Source organism: Cyanistes caeruleus, chromosome 6 (genome assembly GCF_971803275.1).
Source record: "Cyanistes caeruleus chromosome 6, bCyaCae1.hap1.1, whole genome shotgun sequence".
In the NCBI taxonomy this organism is placed as follows: domain Eukaryota; kingdom Metazoa; phylum Chordata; class Aves; order Passeriformes; family Paridae; genus Cyanistes; species Cyanistes caeruleus.
This window is the reverse complement of record NC_141706.1, coordinates 8,356,290-8,380,032: the sequence shown is the minus strand read 5'-3', so window position 1 is coordinate 8,380,032 and position 23,743 is coordinate 8,356,290. Positions and strand designations below refer to the sequence as shown.

The following is a 23,743-nucleotide window of genomic DNA, read 5'->3' as shown; positions in this document are numbered from 1 at the left end:
GGGCCAGGGAGCCCGGGGGGCGGGGCCTGAGGGCCCGGGGGGCGGGGCCTGCGCGGGCCATGGCGGCCGAGGCGGCGGAGCGGCACCTGGAGCTGCTGCGGGACGAGCGGGAGGCCGAGCTGGAACAGAGCAGGTGCGGCGCTCACGGCACAGGCACCGACCGCCGGGGACACGGCACCGGCCGCCGGGCACACGGCACCGACCGCCTGGGGGTTACGGAGCGGCCACAGCGGCTGTGGGGGGGACACGGGAGCGCTGTCACCTGTGGGGAACGCAGAGGGACCCTCACCTGGGAGCTGCTGTCACCCATGGGAAACACGGAGGGAGCCCTCCCCTGGGGCCCCCTGTCACCTCTAGGAAGCCCTCCTGTCACCTGTGGGAATGCTGCTGGAATCCCACCTTCCTAACCAGCTCACCCCTTAGGAAACCCAGCCCACAGGGCTCTGATCCATGGGGAATCCTGCTGGACTCGCCCCCGTAGCACCAAGCCGTCCCCTTAGATGCCCTTGGCGGTACAGACACCCAGCCATGAGGATGGAGGTGCCGGGAGCCAGGGATAGGTCATTCCGCTCTGTCTGCTGGAGCTGTGACCCTCAGCCTCACCCCGTGGTGATCCCACCCGTGTGTGGTTCCCAGGGCATGGCAGGAGAGTGTCTCCCTGAAGGAATTGCAGCGGAGGGGCGTCTGCTTGCTCAAGCTCCAGGTCACCAGCCAGAGAACCGGCCTCTACGGGCGTCTCCTCGTGACATTCCAGCCCAGGAAGTGGGATTCGGACGCCGAGCTGCCCTCCAACAGCTTTGGGCCTGGTCAGTGACGCTCCCTTCTTTCCAAAGAAAGAGATCATGCAGTCCTAGAATGGTTTGGGTTGGAAAGAACCTTAAAGCTTACCCACTCCCACCCCTGCTGTGGGCAGGAATGCCTTCCACTAGCCCAGGTTGCTCCAAGCCCTGTCCAGCCTGGCCTTGGACACTTCCAGGAATGGGGCAGCCGGATAGTGCAACTATCTAAAGATAGCAACTTCCCTGGATAGTGACACATTTGTCTGTCCCTTCAAACCTTTGCAGGGGACATCGTGGGGCTCTATGAGTCGGCTGGGCAGGGGGACCCGCTGTGCACGGGTGTGGTGACACGTGTCACCCCCAAGGCAGTGACGGTGGCCCTGGAGGAGCCCCGGGATGGGGAGCTGGCCATGGACCACGAGCGCTCCTTCCGCCTGCTCAAGCTGGCCAACGACGTCACCTACAACAGGCTCAAAAGGTGAGGGCTCACCCAGGCTCACTCTGCCCAGCAGGAGGAGGAGTGACAAGTTTAGTCTGGAAAAGCTCTTCCCAGAGCCTTCCCAGTTTGGATTTGTTCTTCTAGAGCTTCACAACAGCCTCAGTTTAGCCACCTGCTGGCTGGTCCTGCTCTTCCCTTTCCCTCTCCCAGCTGTGTTTTGGTCCCGCTGCATCACGTCTGGAACACTCTTGTAGGCCTTTTTCCATCCTGGTAGGAGGAGTGAACAGCTCCTTGCTGGGTAAACACACTGAAAAAGCAGATTTGGCTGTACCAAGCAGGGACCATGAGAAGTGGAAGCCTGACCAGCACAGGGATGTGTGTGGAGATGCAGGAATTGTGTGGGATTAGTCTTGTGGGGTAGAATTGTTCAGCTTTGGAATAGTTGAGTCCTTACTCACAGCCTGTCTCTGAGCACTTGGGAGTCCCCAAAGAATTCCTGTTGCGCCTGTAACCTGGATATTTCCTTCTCTGGCAGAGCTTTAACTGCACTCAAGCAGTACCGTGGTGGCCCAGCCTCCGACCTGATTGATGTCCTCTTCTTTGCCTCTGCTCCCAGGGCGTTCCCTGAAACAAGTAAGGATTCTTTTTTATATCAGGCTTGGTGAGCATCCTTGGGAATTGCCCCTGAAGACACAAATAGCTCTGATCCCTGTTTTTATCCACACATGCAGCCACTTTGCTCCAGAAAAGACCCCAGTGTTCAATCCGAGTCACCAGTGGTGCTGCACCTGGTAGCATTATGTTCATACTGGTTTATACTGGGCACACTTTCCTCATGGAAAGAACCTTGACAAAAACTTGGATATAAGTAGTATCTACTCTGTTGTGCCTGTTTGAAAAAAGTGAAGATGAAATTATGCAGCTTCGCCTTTCGGAGAAGCCACGGGGAGAGCAAAGCCTCTGATCAGCAGCTGTGTCAGGTATCAACAACTCCTAATGGATATTATTCCCTGACAGAAGGGAAGGATGCAAAAGTCAGGGAATGAGGGAAACTGAGGGTGGGGCTGAGCTGCCCAGGAGGGTGAGCTGTGTCTAAGCCATGTACAGAGCTCAGCTCTGCTCTCCCCACTCATGCCATCCATCCCTGCCAGGGTTCTATCCCTTTTCCTCCCCTCCACAGCTCCCTGCACTGTTTCCCTTCCTTAGATTCCCGGATTTGGCTGCCCACCATGATATGCCTCTCTCCCATCCCCTTCAGCCAGGCTTGACTTCTGATAGGATGTGCCAAGGACAAAAAATGGGTGTTAATGAGTCCTATCCCCATTTCTCTAAGCACTGATCCCAGTCTGAGTCAAACCTTTTAGCCCTTTGGCTGCCTGGGGACCTTGGTGCACTCAAGATTTTAATATTAAATAAAATAATTAAATTTTAATCAACCAACTTTCCTCAACAGTGCTTTTACCCCTGAGGGAGCAGAACTGCCTCTAATAAAGGAAAACTCCTTTTCACCACATTGCTCAGCTGGGCCAGGCTGAGCAGAGATGAATTTTCCATCTCCTCAGCACTGGGAATATTGATGGATAGATTGAGCCACGCTAGACAGACAGAAGAGGTGCAATATGAACACAAAGGCCTTGCAGTTACCTCCTCCCTTCAGAGCTGCTTTCTCCCCAGCTAGAGAGATGTTGTACCAGCCAGGAATTAAGGGATAATAACTTGGAATAAGCCTGCCCTGAGCTGAAGGGCTCTGCCAGACAAACCTCACAGTACTCAGGCAGCTTTTCCATGTCACAGCCTCTTCTTCCATGACAAAGCACCCATTAGCCTGGTTTCTTTGGTCATCTGTCTCATCCTGTCCGTTACCTGGTTTCAAACAAACCCATCAGCAGCAGGCTGAGTCAATAAACCCTGGACAGCTGATGAAATTGGCTGTCTAGACACACATCTGTGTCAACACCGTTCTGGGATGCGAGACGAGCTCGCTTCCATCAGAAACCAGGGAGCCACAGGTGGGAGAGAGGGCAGAATCCGCTCCAGCAGGTGAAATGTGCAGCTGCAGAAGCCTGAATCTGATTTTTTTTTTTTTGTTTAAGTGTGGGGGACAAGAGGAGAATCCTAATTTTGCAATCAGGGAATCTTGTAGGTGGGTTCTGACACCGCTGTGCATTTCAGTAATTAATTATCAGACAGCAGCAGCCCAACACAACACATCAAAGCCCAAGTCCTTTCAAAACACTTAAATATGCAACAATAAATACCCTTGGCATAACACAAAAACATGGGACAGGCTGTGGGAAGAATAACCTAAGGAAAAAGGAAAGGAAGGGCTCTCCAGTGGGTATCTAGGACCTGCAGTGAAGATTGGGACTGGCTCAAAGCACTTCCCCACCTCACCTTGCTGCCTCCAGGAAGGTGCCAAGTGGGAGAACATTTTTTCCAAAAAGGGCAGAGTCTGAACTGAGCAGGAATTTTGCCCTTATCAGACTCCTTGGGAAGCAGAATCCGGGTGCTCCCCCATCAAAAATTCCCTCCTTGTCTCCTAGTTTGACCTGCACTCGTGGCCCTGCTGGACCTTCCACACCTGGGATCTCCTCCAAACAATCCTCCCCTGATCCCAGCATCCATGTGGGATCCATACATTTTGGGAATGGTTAGGGGAGTGGAGAGGCTTTGCTTGCCAGCAGAGGCCAGCATTGCTCTGCTTGCTGTGCTCCTCCTGGCCGTCCAAGAAGGACATGTCCCTTTTCCCTTTGGAAAGGAGGTTCTGCTTTACCTGTGCAGGTCACTGATAGCTGCCAGCTCTCTCCTGTGCTCCTGGGCTGCAGAAAGTCAGGAATGTTCCTTTTTGTTCCTGGCTCACGTCCAGCTCTACCCATAGTTGTAAAAACATTTGAAAAGGGAAAAAAGCAATTAAAAATCCTGGTGAAAGGGCAGGAATGTCCTCAGAAAAAGCCAATCTGGCAGCAGAGTACTGGGGAAGCACCAGGGATTTCCAGCAAGACTTTCTTGGCATTTTGGCACTTGCAAAAAAACCTGAAATGCTTCTCGTCCCTCTGCCCTGTGACACCTCTTGTCATCACAGGGACTGTGGAGAGGCCTCTGAGATTCTTGGGGAAGACTAAGCAGTCCAGACAACTCAGCTGCCAGATATTTCCTCTGGAGAACAGGGAAAGTTCTGATCCAGGCTGAAGTACCCACCTGGATTTTGTCCAGCAGCATTGGCTGCAGTGAGGTTGTACCAGGGAATAGCTGCTGGGGGGGTCTGGATTGCTCTTGGGGAGGAATATACCGTGGAAAGGACTTCCAGCTCTGGAAAACCTGGGCTCTTCTTCCCAGGAAGGGCTGTTCCCATCCCTTTTTGGTGCAAATACCGTTTTCCTGGGCTTGGATATCATGCCCCCAACCCACTGCCTCACCAGAACTGCTGGAACTGTGCAAAAAAAAAAAAAAAATAATCTCAGTTCCTGGGAATGTTGGGCCACCAACCTGGCCAAGGTGATTTGGTTTTTAACACTAATAAATGGAGTTGTGCATCAGAGCACAATTACCTGGCCACCAGTGGGACACATTCCAAGGATTTCTTCAGGTGAGGGTACCTGGAGCTCAGCTGCTGCAGGGAGAAGAGTTTGGAGGAGCCACAGCATCCCATAAGAGGCTCTTCCCTCCTCCCCACCAGTGTGGCCAGCCCAGGAGAGGCACAATCCCAGCCTTCCCACACAGCAGCTCCTGGCAGCCTGTGGTTAGGAGGGATGAGGGTGGGCACAGGCCTGGAGAAGTTCCTGAGCTCATCCTTGAGCAAGGAAGCATCAATGACTCCCACATCCCGGCTGTTCCTCGCTGTGGGAAAAGCCTTTCAGGTTTGAAGCTGTTCTTGCTTTTTCCCCAGCCCATGGGATGCTTCCTGGTTTTGTCTTAGTCATTAACACACTCACCCCAAATTTACATATAAACCAAGAGGCAGAGTGACAGCAAAAGGCACATTTAAGTGCCATTTCTCTCTTCATCATCACCTTCTCAATGAGTGTCTCTTGCTTAACCTCATTTAGTGGTGCTGCTTCAAAAGCTGCAGGTTCACCTGCCTAAAACCAGAAGAAACTCCCATGTTTTTAATCCAGCCCTTAATGCAAAGGCAGGGATGAGCCACATGATGCCCAGCAGGGAAGGATGCCCAGAGACTTGTCTTATATAAGCTTTTGTGGGAACGTTATTTTCAGGAAACCTCGGTGTAATGAGTCATCATCCCTGCTGTAATTAACTCCCATAATGAACAAGGAGATTAGCATTAGGATTAGGGGAGGGGGGGGATGAGAATAAATTTGGGCCTAAATGAGATAAATCTGGGAGGTTAAAAAGCAGCTTTTGGGAATTCAGTTTCTGCAGTGAAACCAATTCTCTTCTAATGCGATTTGCATATTCTTTTCTCTTTTTTTTCCCCTCACTTATCAAAGAAGAAACTAATTTTAGTTTTATAATTTAAATTGCTGTTTGTACCTTTTCCTGCCTTCATTCCCAGTCTTGGCTGACCACCACAGGGCTGCTCTGTTCTGCTCACAGAGGTTTTTCTGATTTTTCACTGGTGCTGCACTGGGTTTGTTCACTGGCAGGGATTTGTTTGCCAGATCTGCTACTTCCTTCCCAGTTTTCATTGAAGATTACACTAAAGATGCTGGTTCCCCTGCAAAACAAACCCAGAGCTCCCTCCAGAGCCAGGAAAACCTACCTGTTTGAGGCTGGAGCAGCTAAATGCCTCTTAAATTCTGAGAATTCCATCACTGACTGGCTGAAGGCAAATTATCAGGGCTGGGGAGGGGATGGGGAAGCGTGAGTGCAGGATGGGGAGAGAGCCTGTATGTTTTGGAAGCATAAAAAGCTTATTTTTACCTTCTGGGGTCCTCCATGCCTCACAGTGCTTTCTTCCCAAGGTTCTCCTCATTATCAAATGAAATTGGGCTGGGTGCAGAGAGCTCCATGTATTTCTGGATTTGTGCTTCCCAGCCTCTTCCCAGTTGGGGCTGAGGTCCCAGTGACTCTCCTGCTGTCTCCCCAGAACCTCTGGAGTTCTTCAATGCCTCCCTGGATGAGTCTCAGCAGGAAGCTGTGTCCTTCTCATTGGCTCAGAGGGAGCTCGCCATCATCCACGGGCCTCCAGGCACAGGAAAAACCACGACCCTGGTGGAGATCATCCTGCAGGCTGTGCAGCAGGGCCTGAAGGTGAGACTTGGTGCCAGGGCTGTGGTGACAGGGACCACCTCAGGTGGCCACCAGTGACCACCTGGCCTTGTGTGGAGACCTCAGAGCAGCCTTCCAGTCATGGGAGGGGCATACAGGGAAGCTTTACAGGAATTCTTCATCAGGAACTGGGTTGGATCCCACAAGGGGAGATGGCATCAAATGGGAAGAGGGGAAATTTAGGTTGGATATTGGAAAGAAACCCTTCCCTGTGAGGGTGCTGAGGCCCTGGCACAGGTTGCCCAGAGAAGCTGTGGCTGCCCCATCCCTGGAAGTGTCCATGGCCAGATTGGATGGGGCTTGGAGCAGCCTGGGATAGTGGAAGGTGTCCCTGGCAATGGCAGGGGGTGGGACCGGATGGGCTTTAAGGTCCCACCCAGACCATTCCAGGTTTCTGTGATTATTTTGCACACTCCTGGGCCTTGTGGCAGCTGGAGCAGCTCCCATTGGAGCAGCACTAGTCCAGAGCCTGGCTCAGCCTGCAGGGACTTCCCCACAGCTGCAGTGCTGACAGAGCTCAGGTTTGGTGCTCACTGGGGACCCTAGGGAAGTGCTGCAAAGCCAGGAGGGAATCACCCGTGGTGACGCCAGCAGTTTATTCCCAACACAAGCACGCCAATCTCCCTCTCCCTGCCTCTTCCTGCTTGGATACCTCTGCTGCAGCCTTTGGGTGCCCTCAGAGGTGCCAAGGCCGTGTTTGTCCCCCGGCAGGTGCTGTGCTGTGCCCCGTCCAACGTGGCTGTGGATAACCTGGTGGAGCGGCTGGCCGGCCGGGGGGCGCGGCTGCTGCGGCTGGGCCACCCCGCCCGCCTGCTGCAGCCCATCCAGCAGCACTCCCTGGACGCCGTGCTGGCCCGAGGGGACAACGCCCAGATCGTGGCTGACATCAGGAGGGACATGGACCATGCATGGGTTCGTGGCCCTGCAATGCATCCCGCGGGGGTGGGAATGTGTATCCCACAGGTATCAGGGAGAAGTTCTTTGCTGGGAGGGTGGGAAAGCCCTGAAGTGGATGTCTCACAGAAGCTGTGGCTGCCCCATCCCTGGAAGTGTCCAAGGCCAGGTTGGACAGGGCTTGGGACAACCTGGGATAGTGGAAGATGTCCCTGCCCGTAGCAGGGGGTGGAATGAGGTGATCCATGATATCCCTTCTAATCCAAAACCATTTTGAAATTCTCTAATCTTCATGTGCTGGAGGGCAGAACTCCTCCTGCCTGAATCCCTCATGGAAGTGGGAAAATTCCAGACCCTGCTGTTGTGTGGGGAGCTGCTGCCCCTCACATCACCTGTCTGGCCTGATCCATGCCCTCGTCTTTACCAGAGAAACATTCCCATCATTAATTCACTTCCTAACAAGCTGTCTGCCTGTCCTGATACTCCCTCCCACTCTCAGCCACCTCAAGTAGAAAGCAGAGCACATTTTAAAATGCATCCTTAATTTCTTCTTTCTCACCCTAATTTCTCCTAACATTCTCTCACAACATAGCTCCAGTACTTGGGGTGAGGATTTGATGCTAGTTAGGTTATTTTCCTTCCCTTTTCTGGTGGCAGCACTGTCCAAAAGCCGTTTTTTTACTTAATTTATTTTCCATCTTTCTCACTGGTGATTAATTTTCCCTTTTATCTCCTTGGGAGGAGTCTGTCACAGAAGCTGCCCTTGACTGCAGAGAGCTCATCTCCAAGGTCCTGACCCATCTTTTCTTCCTCCTGCCTCTGTTTCTCCACTGCCACATTCCCTGCTTTTCACTGGAACAGTTTCACCCTTTGCAGCTCCACATTTTGACTCTTCTCTCTCCTTCCCTTCACCCCAGGCCACAGAAGGAGCAGTAACAGAAATGAAAACCTGTGCCCTCTTGAGGCATTTCCTACCCCTTTGTGCCTCTTTCCCTCACCTGGCTTCGAGATTTCCTGGAACTCAGCTTCTGGATACTCCTTGCCCCAGCAAGGTTTCAGCCCCACAGTACTGAGAAAGAAATGCAGCACAGTCCAGGGCCAGTCCAGCTCCAGGGATGCTGAGGAGGATCAGGGAACAGTCCAGGAGGATGAGGCAGGGAATCCAAGAAAGAAACCAAGCTCACTCCATGAGCTGGCCTTAAGTAGATTCCCAAACCAGTGAGTGGATGAGAAAGTCCATATGAGGCAGGTGGGGATGATTAAAGGTGATATTCCTAATCCCTAGCTAGGAATGGGTGACATCCAGACTGACCTCATCCTCAGGGCCGATGATCCCACCCCTGGAATTCCTGAGCCCATTTCGACCACACCTGACAGACACATGGAGGTGTCACAGTTTTGAGTTCAACCAAAACAGGGGGCTGAGCTCATCCATCCATTCATCCATCCATCCATCCATCCATCCATCCATCCATCCATCCATGGCATAAATCTAGGAACCAGTAGGTCTTACTGTTTTGGGTGCATATAAGAACTTCTGTCTGCAGCCTTTTCATCCTTCCCAAATCATCAGCCTTTCCTACAGGGAAATAATCCCAGTTTCCATCTGGGATTGCTCAGTGAGCCATAGCTGAGCTGTGGTCCCATGGCTGCTGCTCTGGCAGTGCTGGTGCCCAGTGCTGGTGGATTGGGGTGGTAGATACATTTAATACCTGCTAAAAAAAGCCCTGGGCCTATCTGGATGCTGCTCTGGATCCTTTCCAGCAGCTCAAAGAGGCCAGTTTGAGGTGGCAGAACTGCTGCTGGGGCTTGGGGAGTCCTCCTGCTTCCAGAAAGGCTCTGCTTCCTCAGAACAAGATAAGAAATCCCAGTCTTTCCCCCAGCAGAGAAACAAGACTCCTCTTCCCAAGTATTCCTCCGTGCTGCATGCCCAGATGCTTTGGCTGGTCATAGACATGACCAGAACTGAGCAGCAGCAGTTGGCTCTATCCCATTTTTTTTCTATTTTCTAGGCAAAAACCAAAAAGGCCCAAGACAAGGGAGAGCGAAGCCATTTTCTGGGTGAGATTAAAACCCTGAGGAAGGAGCTGAAGGAGCGAGAAGAGGCTGCCATGGCTACAGCCCTCAGCCAGGCCAGCGTTGTCCTTGCCACCAACACAGGTGTGAGATCCTCCTGCTTGTTGTTTTCCCTCCCTTTGCCAGGTAAACCACGGGCAGTGGGATTCTCCCAGCTTCCACTGTGGCACAGGATGTTGTTGAGCACAGAATATGGATCTGGAAGGGCCCCTCCTGTTGGCTCTGAGTAGGAGCTGGGAGTGCAGTGAGTAAACAAGTGCTGCTGGAGGTGTGCAATCTGCTCTCGATTGCATAAATCACATGGGATCGCTTCCCTGCTTGGACCCTTTCCAGGACTGATGGAATCCAGCACGTGTTTCCAGAGCCTGCTCCCAGGCTGCGTGTGGCTGGTTCTGCACTCACCCAAATGATGTGACATGGGATTTTAGGGAGCAGTTCCAGTGTCCGTCGGGCAGCTGCAGGTGGGAAGGTTTGGCACGTGTGGAAGGGCTTTACTGGCTGGCCTGACTGGGCTGGGACACTGGGAGCTTTTCATACCCCAGGGCCCACTTACAAACTTCAGATCTGGTTGCTCAAGGGTCATTTGCTGAAAGGAAACATCAATAATTTTACATCATAAAAAAGCAAGTTACTGGAATGAATGTTAGTGGAAAGATAAATCCTTCTGTGTCTTAGTCCCTGGGAGCTGGCCTGTCACTCCTTTTTATTTGCTGAAAGAAAGGGGGAGATTTCCTCCTCCCAGTAAAACTGGTATTTTTGTTGGTCAGCTCTGATTATCCCTGGAACTGGAGCTTCCCAGCCAGCTGGGGGTCTGTGCAAGTGGCAAAAATCGAGTTATAACTGTACTACTCACCAGAGCAGATTCATACAGGCTGGAAAATGGTTTTGGAAGGAAAACAGTGTCTTTGATGGCAAACTTGAATGTCTGAAGTGATGCAGAGCTGCAGAGGCAACAGGATTTACAGTGGTAAAGCCAAATCTCTGCTCTCAGAGCTGCAATAGCACAGGAGCTTTGGAAAAAACATTTCTGTGAATAAAAATCCCCTGGGCTGGGAGACTGCCCTCCTCCTTTTGCACCCTTCTTCTTTGTGAACTTCAGGGCTTCTGGAATTCTGATTTCTGGTCAATGCCTGGATCACTTATCAGTGGATCTGGGATAGAGCAGGATGTCTGTAAGGAGACAAATGTTACAAATGGAATTCTGATGTTAAAAATCAGCTCTTGCCGTGGCTCTCTGGTTCCAGTCTCCTTTCCCTAGTGCCACGAGGAGGAGCAGAGGCATAGGGGTCTCAGCCCATCTCCCCCTCTCAGGGTGTCCCTCAGTTACCAGACAGGTGGATCCCCAGTCAGTCCCTCACCCTCTCACTTGGGGATGAGGAGTTTTGTTGGCATTGGGGGGCAGCAGGAAGGTGGGTGTTCCTTGCTCTGCTCCAGATGAAGCACTGGAGCATATTGTTCTCTTTGGCATCTGGGCTTCGCTGCTGTTCCCAAAGATACTTGGAAGCTTCTGGGCCCAGATGCCAGGGAAAAAAAGGACAAAGAAGAACTGGCAAAAACAATCCTGACTTACACACATCAATGGATACGTGTTTGGCAGGGCTGAATTCCTAAATCTCTGCAAAGAAACATTATTTCAATTGTCTCAATCACTATTACAACTTGTGAGGTTTGTTTCCAGAGCAGGTTCCTTGCTCTTCCTCGCCTCCCTGCTCACTTGGAAACCTTCTCCTTCCACCAGGCGCTTCCTCAGACGGCCCCCTGAAGCTGCTGCCTGAAACCCACTTTGACCTGGTGGTGATTGATGAGTGTGCCCAGGCTCTGGAAGCCAGCTGTTGGATCCCTCTGCTGAAGGCTCCCAAGTGCATCCTGGCGGGGGATCACAAGCAGCTGCCCCCCACCATCATCTCCCACAGGTAAAAATGCTGCATCCTCCCTGTTCTTTGTGCAGCTTCCCAATCCCTCACGTTTGGAGACATTTCGTGGTGATCTGTGCTGCCTGCAGGCTCTGTGGAATGCATTTGGGCTTATCCTCAGGCTCATCCAAGTCTTTCCTTTAGTTCTGCTTCTGTGGTTTCCACATTTATTTATTTAATGTATTAATATGTGAATTGGCCCAGTGAGATGCTGCATTATCACACACCTCAGGGATTATAAAACTTCCCAATCCCTACAACGTGGATAATAAGAACAGTTAGTTTGTGGAAAAGATCTGTGAATAGTGAAAATTGCCTGTGCTTCCAGGGAGATGCTGCAAAGAGTACTGAGGAATCTTTGAGTAATTTAAAACATAAATGTGCTCGTGTTTATCTGGTTTAGGCAGCTCCATATCTGGAATTACTGAACCACAGAAGCAGAGAAATAGGCTGACTTCATAAACATCCTCTCCTGCTTCCAGAAAATAATGAACAAGACGGGTATCTGCCATCTCACTTGGATTTTGAGCACAGGAAATTAAAAATCCAAGGCAGGCAGAAGCTCCCTGCACATGGCCGAGAGACAGTGAGAACAACATTCAGGGGCTGCAGCTTCCTCTCATTTTACCTCTCTCAGATGCCCTCTCAAAAGCTTGCTGTTCTGCAGATCTTGGCAGGTGATAAACACATGCTCAACTGCCTGGAAGTGTCCAGGCTGGTGAGCTCCAAAAGCCTCTCCAGAGCCCTCCACTCTTGGTTTCCCTGCTGTTTATTCCCTGTGAATTTTCAGGCTGGCTCTCCATGCCTGGATTTTCCAAGCAAGGCACTTTTTGGTATCTTGTTGGTAGCAAGAAGAAATTGGCCATTTGGTCCTTCTAATTTCAGGGTTATCATTATTTTCTGTAAGTGGTGCATGAAGTCCCTCTTCTCTTCCAGAAAGTCTGCATGATAGCTCCATAATGCTCCATAGCTCCATAGTGCCCATCCAGCTGGATCCCCCTCAGCAGCCTCAGCATGCTTTTTTTCCCCCAGACTGTCAGATTAAGGGCAAAACAGTAAAAATCACAGCTCTGTTGCTCTGGAACGGGGCTGATGCTCAGTTGGTGTCACTTTTGGCTCCTTCTTTTGAGACAAAAGCAGCTTTTTTTCACTCCAAAAACATTATAGCAGCTGCCTTTTTCTGCTCTGTCACGGTGTCTGCTGCCAGGAGCCTTGGCTGGAGCTGGCAGCCAAAAGCTCCTCACATCCTGCAAAGCTCCTGGATCTCCCACTCCTCCTGCTTGAGGAGCTTTTCTCTCCATCAACTTTTGACATGGTGGCCTTGGCAGTTCTGGGGGGACATCAGACTCCATGATCTGAAAGATCTTTTCCACCCTGAACAGGTGTGATACAAATAAATGGGATGCTGAAGAGCCCAGTGTTTGGGCTTTCCACGTTCCCTGCAGGCCAGGAAGCGGCACAGAGGCAGATCCCTTCCACCTCCTTCCGTGGGTATTTCCAGAGCTCCTACAAAGGCCCCGAATCACCTGCCACCTCCTCTGTGGTTCAGGGGAAGCAAGGAGCTATTTCCAGAGATGATTCATGCGGAGGACTCCAACCCTTCCGCCCACCTTCCCCTTCTCCATTGATGACAGCGGGCCTGGAGTGGGTGGGCTCCTATTTTTGGGGCCACAGGGAAGGGTCTGAAGCTATTGGGGATGAATCCAGGCTGGCAGGAGGCTCGGCTGTTACTACAGCAAGGGAAGTCAGTCCTGCTCGGGAAGGAAGTCCAGCAGGAATGCTGTGGGACTCTATCCACATTCCTGTTACCTGTTTTTTCCTCCATGGAATCAGCATTTACCTGCTCCTATCAGCAGTGACCCATTGAGGCCTAGGGAATGTTTGACAGAGGGTCTGAAGGCTGCTCCTCTTCCCTGCTTTCTGGCACACCTGGAGCTGTCCCAGGGTGCAGAGGGCATCTCCACACACACCTTCCAGTCCATGCTGGCAAATTCCAGCCCCCTCTGATTCCTCAGATTCCTTCAGCAGCTCCAGCCAACACTCACAGGCAGCATCTTCCATCTCCCTCCTCTTCCATTTTGTCCTTGTGGGCATCTCCATGCCAGGGCACTTCCTGCAGTCTGACAGGAACATTTGTTTGACTTGTTGGAGCCCTCATTCCATCCATTTTCCCAATGAATTCATCTCCACATCAGGGCTCTGATATATTAATTTGGTTCTGCTCCCCTCAGGTACTGGCAGATGCTTATCAAACCTCTTGCTCTCAACCCTTTTCCTGGACAAACACAGGGACATTTTGCCACCTTGTTTGTCAATGGGCAGTCTGGATGTCTGCACCATTCCAAATCCATGTGCTGATTCCCATGGAATGTCTGAAGAGAGTTCCTTTCACTTTGTCACTGAAGTGCCAGGGCTTGGGTTTCTCTGGTAGCCCCCACAGCTGGAATGTTGCGGTGCACATCCATGAATTAAATCCATTAATGTGGAGTTCCTGAGGTGGGAAAACATGGTGACCTCCTTCTCCAGGCTTTTCCTGTCAAATCCAGCGTGTACTGCAGGGATCAGTCACACCAGCATCTCCTGTCTCAGGGATGAATAAGGAAAAATACACCATGACTGAGGACACAGCTCCAGCCTTCCATGGGAAACAATTCCTGTTTTTCTCCTAGTACTGATCATTCTGGACACGTTCAGTGCAGGCTGGCCAAGCACAGCATTTCCTGCAGGCAAAACAAGGTGAAACCATGTTAGCAACAAATCCTGCTTGCTGTGGGCTGGGTTTGGGAATTCTGCCTTTCCCAGCTGTGCTTTAGGTACTTTACAGTAGATATTCCCAAGCATCCCATGTGTGATTCTGTCTGTCCAACCTCTTATCCCTATTTTATTTCTCTAAAGCAATCAATAGGTTAAAAACATCTGCTCAGGGCACTCAGGATTTCGTTGGCAGAGAAATCAACCACTGGAGGAATTGATCGAGTGGTAAAATAATAGCAAATTATTAACAGGTGAAATATTCCCGAGCAGATTAATTCCTCATTATTAATTCAGCATATAACCTCCTGTGGATCCCTGTGGTGGGAATGGTGCTGGAAGAGCATCATTCCTGAGGCTTGCTGTGAGGTTTGTTGGCTGTTTCAGGCATGTGCTTCATCCTGAGTGCCAACAGCTCTCCCTGCTAAATCTCCTTCCTATCCTGGCTCTGTGGGCAGAGCAGAGCTGGGAGAATCAAGTTAATTCCTGATAACAGGAATGCATCCCCCAACCCCACATCTTGCCATGTCCCCTCATCCCATCCACCCCAGCCCACCTCTGACAAACTGCTGACTCCCACGTCCTGCAGCTCTGTCCATACAGAGGTTATTCCCCTTTTTTTGCCTGTGTGCTGCATCCTGTTATTCAGCAAGGAGGAGAGCTAATGAGGGAAAGATTTGTCCTTAATTGTCCCTTCTGCAGGGTTAATGACTTGGCAGTCTCTTGTCACATTTCCCAAGTGCCTGTGGTGAGTGTGGCAGGGCTGGCTGGTGCCACAGCAATCCACTCACTGTGAGGCCGTGTAGCGCTGGAATTCCCCCGGCAGGGATCGGATGCGTGCTGTGCCCCAGAGCTTGATGGAAAGCATTTTCCTGAGCTGTTCCCTGTCATCATTCCATCATCTTCATGCTGCTTCATTGTGTCTGGCAGCCACCAGCACCCCTCAGTGTCAGCCTCACTATGAAAAATCTCCATACGCTCACAAAATCCAAGTGCAACGACTTCCCATCCTTATTCCTCAGACAGTGCCTTCCAACAAATCCTCCATGGGCCCAGGAGAAAGCAAACAGGCTCCTGAAAGGCTGAATTCTGTAGGAATTTGATTAATTTGTGCCACATATATGAACAAGGGACACTGCAGGATATGATGGGGATTTAATGAGTGAAAAAGCAACGAGTGTGGTGCATCCATGCACAGGATGAATGACCAGGGAAGGATGGAAATGCTGGAGCAGCAGGGGTTTTGATGAAACCAGCAAGGATTGGCTGTGTGAGCAGCAGGCATTCCAAAATTTGGGGTGGAGCTCTGATCCTAATGCACTGGGTGATGCTGATGCCATGGCTGAGCTTGCAGGAGCACCGGTGTAGCCTTACGCTGATGGATCACAGAACCATGGAATCACTGAAGTTGAGAGTGACCCCCAAGACCACTGAGTCCACCCTGTGACCGATCCTCACCTTGTCAATCAGGCCAGAGCTCTGAGTTCCACATCCAGTTGTTCCTTGAACACCTCCAGGGGTGGTGACTCCCCAGGCCGTACTGTTGGCATTGCTTTACATTGAATTATAGGGACGGGATCCGTGCCCAAGCTTCTGTGATCTCATGGCACAGGTCTGTCCCTGAGGGTCAGACAGACAGCACTGTTGGCACCCAGGTGGAACAGAGGTGACAGTGCCACCCCAGGGGAATCACACGAAGGTGCTGAGCAGGGCTGGAGTGCAGTTGCTCCCACAGCATTCCCACTGACACGCTTGGCCCCGACAGACACGGCGTGTGTCGGGAAGGGCTGGCTGAGTCCCATCCCGCCCTGGGCCGTCACTGGGGGACGGGCACTCCCACCCTGAGGTGCTTCTCCGTGCAGGGCTGCGGCCGAGGGGCTGTCCCTGAGCCTGATGGAGCGGCTGGCCGGGCACTACGGGGAGCAGGCGGTGCGGATGCTGACGGTGCAGTACCGCATGCACCGGGACATCATGGAATGGGCGTCCTCGGAGCTCTACGGCGGCCGGCTCAGCGCTCACCCCTCCGTGGCACAGCACCTGCTCAGGTGGGACACTTGGCAGTGTTTTTGTTTCAGCCATTGTTTAATTGAGGAGACATTACTGGGGGGGGGGGGGGGGGGTATCCTTTTTGTTCTCTAATCAGGAGTGATACAGAGGTGTCTTCTGCCTGCTCCTTTGGTATGGTAATCATGGAATCCCAGAGTGGTTTGGGTTGGAAGGCTGGAAGCCCACCCAGTCCCATGCCATGGGCAGGGACACCTTCCACTAGACCAGATTGCTCCATATTCCATCCAGCCTGGCTCTTGCAGGGATGGGGCAGCCACAGTTCGTGTGGATATTGCTGCAACATCAGCCTCAGTAACTGGCCCTTTCCCAAATACCTTGTGCAGGGACCTGCCGGGCGTCTCCTCCACAGAAGAGACCAGCATTCCCTTGTTGCTCATAGACACCGCTGGCTGTGGCCTGTTTGAGCTGGAAGTGGAGGATGAACAGTCCAAGGGGAATCCAGGTACCATTGGCCAGAATGGATGGACTGAGGTGCTCAGCTCACCACAGGCTTGGCCACATCCCAGGGATGTCTCCCTGGGGAAGGTGGGGTCCCAGAGAGCCTTGCTTAGCTGAGAGATCTTTACCTCCATAAATGATCAACCTCCAGGGACTCCAAGCTCTATTTGAGCTCTGGTGACAGTGTCCAGCTTGTGGGTGGCCTCTCTGGCTGCTGTGTCACCTTACAGGGACATTTCTCCATGCTGAGGGCTTGGGGACAGGGAGAATCCCTGTGGTAGGTGCTTTACACTAAGGAAGGGCAAACAGCAGCAGGCAGAGCACAGGCCTGTTTTGGGAAGGCTGTGGATAAGGCTCAGAATTACCACCCAGTCCTCTGCTCCTTCCATGTCTCAGAGATCCTGTCTGGCTCTTCTCCATGGATTTTCCTAGGACACCGAGTTCTGTCACTTTTCACCTGAAAAAATAGGTTTCGTTAACAGAGCTTGAGAGCAAAGTCAGGTTGGAAAATACAAGGGCAGTTTTTACCAGTTTAAATATCTTTTTACTTTCTGTTTGAGCCCCACCATCATTTAAGCCTCACTTCTCCACGCACCATTTCCAGGGCCCTGCTGAACACAAGAGGCTCTTGTTCCCTCACAGACAGCCAAAAAGCCTGGTCTGAGAGAACTCAGGGATTTGGAGCAGGGGATTAGAAGCAGATCTCCCCAAATTTAGGAGGCAGCCTTTTGGCACAGCTCATTGCAGAGTCTTGATGTTTATCGCTGCAAAGCAGAAGCCCAGCCAATGAAACATGAAATAATTCATATAGGATTTAATTTTTCCCCTCAGATACCTCTGAACCAGGCACCATCTTGGATAACCAGTTCACGACAGCATTTCCTGCTGTTCTGGGGGAGGTGGGCTCATTTCTCCAGCCACTATTTCCTGTCACACTCTGTTCCTGTCCCAGGGGAGGTCCAGCTGGTGGGGATGCACGTCCAGGCCTTGGTGGACGCTGGTGTGAAGGCCAAGGACATCGCTGTGGTGGCCCCCTACAACCTCCAGGTGAGCTGTCCCTCTCTCAAGTCATCCCCCTTCTCCCTGCACACAGAGCACCACAAGATCCCAGAGAGCTGCAGAGCCAAATTTAACCAGCATTTGGGACCAACTCCTGCACCTTTGAGCAGCTTGAGGCCGTGGAGGGAAGAGCTGCTAGTGAGGTGTTCCACTCAAAGCCTCAGGAGACGCCAGTGCTCGTCCTTGTGGGTTTGGGAGGAAGGGATTTTCCCCAAAACCGTGCCATTTTAATCCTTTTCACCCATGTATTTCCTTGAAAAGCTACCCTTGGCCTGTTTCTCAGGTGGACATGCTCCGACAGCACCTTTGCCACAGCCACCCCGAGCTGGAAATTAAATCAGTGGATGGTTTCCAAGGAAGGGAGAAGGAGGCAGTGATTCTGTCCTTTGTCAGATCCAACAGGAAAGGTAAGACCTCGCTGCTGGAGCCTTGCTCCCAGGGGAATGGGGAGGAAAGTCATGTAGCCAAGTGCTGTGGTTTAATTGCAGTGCTCTAACACTTGGCTCTGGATGGATTTACTGGCAAACCCTCCCTTTTCAGCCTTTTTTGATTAATGAATATATTTGCTGTCAGGAGGAGGCTCCCATAGTACAGCAGGTCCAGGACTGCTCAGTTTGAAGGCTTCTTGGCCCTTGAGGCCTCAGAAATTATTTAAACCAGGGCACTAAGGATATCACATCCCTTAGCCCCACATTTAGGGGAGTTGGGGGGTAATTTCTTGGGTTTTGAGCCCATTTTGTGTCAGTTCCCTGCAGAAAGCGAGCAGGAGCTGGCATCCCAAGCCATGCACAGAAAATGCTGCTTTTGGGAGCAAAATTTAGAGCAGAAAATCAAGTTCTTTGCTATCAGCAGCTGCAGTGAAAGTTAATAGCTGGAAAAAAGCTGCTGCCCTGGGGGCACAAGGCTCCTGTGCGGGGCGCTGAAAGGTTTTGTGGAGCTGGCTGAGCAGGATCGCTCTCTGATCACCTCTGTTCCATGCTGGGATCAATTCCCTTTCCAAACTCACAGCCCTGTGGCCCTACCTGTGCTGCTGGAGGTGAAATGCTGAGTGCTGAGGGCTGGAATGAGAAAAAAAGGGGAAAAATATGCATGTAAGGAGGAGGTGCCTCTTTTTCTAAGCCTAGAGAAGGAAAAGCAGCCTTGTGGGGAGAATGGAGGTGGGGACAGCACTAAGAATAGTCCTGATCCAGGAGTGACTCACCCCTGTGCTGGTGGGAGCTGATGGCCCTGGGATGGTGAGTGTCCCACAGCCCCTTCTCCTGCACAGGGAGAGGCCAAAGCTCAGGTGTGGGGCAGGAATTGTTTTCCTGGGGGCACAGAGAGGCTTCTCCTTGATCTGTCCCTCTGCAGCCATTCCTGATCCAGCAGGAAATCTTTTAAGAGGAAATTTTTCACTGTGAGGGTGGTGAGGCCCTGGCACAGGTTGTCCAGAGAAGCTGTAGCTGCCACATCCCTGGAAGTGTCCAAGGCCAGGCTGGATGGGGTTTGGAGCAACCTGGGATAATGGAAGGTATTCCTGGCAGGGGGTGGAACTGGATGAGCCTTAAAGTCCTTCCCAGCCCAAACCATTTCAGGATTCAAAGGAGTTGGATTTGCCCCTGCAGCTGGGTTAAACCTCATCAGATAAACTGGGAATTGTTCTCTGAGCTGCAGAGCTGGGAGAGGGGCTCCCCCTCACCCTGTCCCTCCAAGGCAGCACAATGAGGCTGCTGAGGCAGAGCCAGGCTGGGCACTGCTCTGGCAGAGGCATTAATCTCTTCCCGACTGGCCTCCTCGCTGTTCCCTGGAGCTGGGAGCTCGGCAGCCACCCACGCTCCACTCTCGCTGGCTGATCCTGCCTGAGTCATCCCGGCACTGCCGGCTCCGGCTGCTGTCTGTGAGCAGAGCAAAACCCCCCCAGATTCCCAAATGGCTGCTCCTACAGACCCTCAGAGAATTTGGGAGCAGGGGGGAGTTCTTTACGTGCTCTGTTGCAAGGTGAGCCTTTTCCATGCTGCTCCATCTTATGTTTGCTCCCAGCTCCAAGCTGAGCTCGTGTCGTGGGCCAGGCAGGGAGATATTTCCCCTTTCCATGTGCCTTCTATCCTCTTCCCAATCCCAGGAGCTCAGTGTGGAGCCTTCCACAGGTAGGAAGAGGAACAGGTGTGAGCAGGGACCAGAGCCCCATGAACACCTACTCTCACCCTCCAACCAAGAAATCCTTGGATCACTTGGACCAAATCCCTACTTGCAGGCAGCCCTGTCCCCACTGGCATCCCTTCCCTCCTGTCTTCCCAGGTGAGGTGGGCTTCCTGGCCGAGGAGCGGCGGATCAACGTGGCGGTGACGCGGGCACGGCGCCAGGTGGCCGTGGTGTGTGACAGCCACACCGTGGGCAGCCGCCCCTTCCTGCGGCGCCTCCTGGACCACCTGTCCCAGCACGGCCTCGTGCGCTCCGCCTTCGAGTACCTGGATGACCTCGTGCCCCAAAACTACCCCGGGGAGGGCTGTGCCCAGCGCCAGCAGGGCCCCAAAACACCGGGCCCCAAAGCAAGGCCAGCTCTGGCTGGGAAGCTCAAGGCAGCGGCAGCCGGAGCAGGGAGCCAGAAACCGGGAACACGGAGCTCCCCAAGTGCTGCCGGAGCTGGGAGAGATGGCTCAGGGTCAAAGGAGGGTGGGGACAAGTTCAGGGCCATGCTGGCGGCCTTCCTGGTGAGCAGCGAGGTGCAGCTGGATTTCCCAGCATCCCTGAACTCCCACGAGCGGATGCTGGTTCACGTGCTGGCCGAGGAGTATGGGCTGCAGCACCTGAGCTCCGGGGAGGGCCGGGACAGGTACATCAGCGTCCGCAAGAGACTCCCCAAGCAGCCCCCGCTGCCCTCCGAGCCCCCGCTGCCCTCCGAGCCCCTTCCTGAGCCCCCGCTGCCCTCCGAGCCCCTTCCTGAGCCCCCGCTGCCCTCCGAGCCCCTTCCCAAGCCCCAGCATTCCAGCGGGAACACCCCTGACCCTGCGGAGCCAGAGGAAGGCAACAAGGGCTCAGGGAAAGTGGACCTGAAATCCCTGCACCTGGAGAGAGTCCAGAGGGAGAAAGCCAGGCGGGAGGAGGCAGCGAGGAAGGTGCAGGAGCCCAGCCGTGGCAGCAGGAAAAAGGACAAGAGCGAAGCCAAAGGTGGGTCAAGCTTTTTCTAACCAGCACAATTAATGCTCTTCCTTGAATGGATCCCAATGGGTTTGCTCCAGTCCTTGGGATTTGGGCATGGAGCATGTGGCTCTTGGAAAGCTGCAGGGAAGTGGGAACTGGCTGCAGTATCCAGGTAGAGGGGTTTGGATACCTGGAGGCACATTCCTTAAGTCAAAGGAAAAATACTTCTCCTTTTGGGACCCTTTTGCAGGAGAGTCTCGGGAATCACATGGGAGGCTCCCAAGGGTAGGGAGAGGAGCAGAGGGGAATACCTGGCCCACGCTGAAGGATGTAAAGGGAGAGGCTGCCCTGTGGCTGCAGGAGGGTGGGTTTGTTCCCAGGCCCCAATCCAGGTGTGTGCTCACCTTTCCCAGGAAAACCAGTGATTGGGAGCGCAGCCGGAGAGGATTTTGACGCTCTGATTGCTGCTGCCATCGAAGCTGACAGGACCTGTGGCTTCCCCCGTTGCAAGGCCTCTGTCACCACCCTGGGCCAGCTCTGCCACCACTGCCAGCGGCTCTTCTGCCTCAGCCACCACATCCCTGAGGTAAGGAGGGGCAGGATGGGCTTAGCCTGGGAATTTTCCTTGTGGAGCTCTCTAGGCAGGGTTTCCTTGCAGGGAGCTTGAGCAGAGCCCTCCCTTTCAGCGCCTGTGCTGAGCTGAGGTACACAGGGCTGGCAGGTGCTGACACCTGGGTTCTGCTCACCTCTTCCTGAGGGCTTTTCAGTCTTCCTCTCAATTTGTGCCCTTCTTTACCATTTTCTGGCACTTACACTCTGAGGCCGTGTGGATAAAGTGAGGCAGGGAGCAGAAATGGAGAAGCACAAGTTTCAGGCTCGAGTGAACCTGTACTGAATTCCCAGCTCTTTGCACATTCCCTCTGCGTTCTGAGGACAATCCCAGCCCTTTGCTGATTCTCTCTGAATCCTGGGGACAGGTCAGGCATGGTGCAGTGCTGCCTGGCCAGCAGTTCAGAATTCCCTGTGTTTTTGTTCCTCATCCCACAGCTTCCACACCCTGTGGAGCCTCCCGGAGCTCAGCAGCCCTATAAATCCTTGGCACACTTTTCCTTCTGTCAAGAGCTATCTGTTTCCATGGCAAGGAATAGTTGTATTTATGGTCACTCACCAGCCAGGGGGATGGAGATTTATTCCCTGCAGAATGGCCTCTCCCTGCTGAATTGTAACGAGGCTCCAACAATTGTAGGCATTCAGATTCACGTCAACCCAACCCCAGGAAGGGCTGTCACAGCTCTGAGGGAACAGGCTGGGTCCCCACTCCATGGAAGCATAAATGACTTTGGGATGGGCCAAGAAAAGGGATCAGATTTTAGGATCTCACCTGTGAGAGATAATTCCAGTGTCGGACTTGGCTCATTAAAGGAGCAGCTTCATGGCTAAAAAAGGTCTCCTTTTCCCCAAAACACCTTTCCCAGTTCACTGGAAAGGAGGTGGAAGGAGCCACTTGAACCATCCCAAAGGATGGTGAACTTGCTGTTCAGAGCCTAGGACCTGGATCTTTAGATTTCGTTCTGTGTGAGAGGAGCTATAAATGATGGTTTAATAAAATACAGAATAATAAATATTAATTATTAATTTTAAACAATAAGTATAAGAATAAATCTATAAAAAGATAGAATCTAAATATAAAATGAAAGTAAATAAAAATAAAATTAAAATAAATAGGATAAATAGTAAGCAATGATAAATAATAAAAAAAAAATTGAAATTATAAAAATATGTAAGTATATAAAGCAATATACCAACACAGTAATATAATAATGTATAACATAATGATAATAATGGCTGTAAATGAGGGGAGATGATTTTAGGGGAATGCAAAGCAGGCAAAAAAAGCATTCCAGGCTCAAGGTGTGAAAGCCCCTGGTTCCCACATGGGTGATCCCTGCCCCACTTCCCGGTGTCCGTTCTCTCCCACCAGGTCCATGGCTGTGGGGAGAAGGCCAAGGCCCACGCACGGCAGCGGATCAGCCGGGAAGGGGTCCTGTATCCCGGGAGTGGCTCCAAGGACAAATCCCTGGATCCCGCCAAGCGAGCCCACCTCCAGCGGCGCCTGGACAAGAAGCTCAGTGAGCTGACGAGCCAGAGGAAGGGCAAAAAGAAAGACAAGGAGAAATGAGGGACCCGAATCCTGCTTTTTTTAACCTCAAAGCTGCAGCTCAGCCCCTCCGGGGCAAAGCTGCTGGGTGGAATAGGGGCTCCATTTTGGGGGGAAAACCTGGAGCTGGGAGCCGGGCTGAGGTGCAGGACAGAGGCAGGGGAGGGAGAGCTGCTGTATTGTCCTGGTTATCCATATGGACAGGGTGATGGATGCACTCAGTGGCCAGAGCACGCTGGTAAAACGGGCAATAAACACCCAAAGCTGTCACTGTCACATCGGTCCCCGCAGCAGCAAATGATGGATGCCCTGCAGCAGGGCATCGAAAGAAGCACCAGAAACCCTGGGTGACCCCGTGTTCCAGGGAGGATGACTGAGGAAATGGATGTGTCCCAGCCCAGCAATCCTCCAGCACCGCTCAGAGCTGGAGGGACCCGGCCTACCCACACTGCAGCCATTCCCTCCCCACCTGGGCCAGGGGCTCAGGAGGGGGCTCAGCCCTGCTCCAGGTGTACCTGGGAATAGGGATGGGGAAAGGGAGGCCTCGAGCCCAAACCATGCCTTGGGTCATAGGGCCAAGATGTTCCTCTCTATGCCCAAATCTTGGATAAAATGAGTTGCAGGGTAAGTCACAGCCCAAGTCCAGGATTCGAGGCTGGAAAAAGCAATCACCAGTTGTGAGAGCTGTGTTAAGGAGCAGGAATTTGCAGTGCTGTCCTGAGCACTCTGAGGGTAAGTTTGGGTTGGAAAAGTGGCTTGGGTGGGAAAAGCTGCCCCTGATCCTACTGGACACTTAGGGGATGATTCCCAGCATGGATCT

The 23,743-nt window shown here is 52.4% G+C and overlaps 1 protein-coding gene across 1 annotated transcript; it reads left to right on the top strand.

Moving 5' to 3' along the window:
• Positions 1 to 12: 12 nt before the first annotated feature.
• Positions 13 to 23,199, top strand: IGHMBP2 (immunoglobulin mu DNA binding protein 2). The gene is made up of 15 exons (XM_086892091.1): positions 13 to 133; positions 637 to 806; positions 1,065 to 1,257; positions 1,754 to 1,851; positions 6,266 to 6,429; positions 7,159 to 7,359; positions 9,354 to 9,501; positions 11,156 to 11,330; positions 15,944 to 16,126; positions 16,472 to 16,590; positions 17,539 to 17,633; positions 17,929 to 18,052; positions 19,923 to 20,792; positions 21,179 to 21,351; positions 22,747 to 23,199. The coding sequence occupies exons 1-15, from the start codon at positions 60 to 62 to the stop codon at positions 22,942 to 22,944; spliced, it is 2,985 nt and encodes a 994-aa protein (XP_086748217.1). The 5' UTR covers positions 13 to 59; the 3' UTR covers positions 22,945 to 23,199.
• Positions 23,200 to 23,743: the final 544 nt, after the last annotated feature.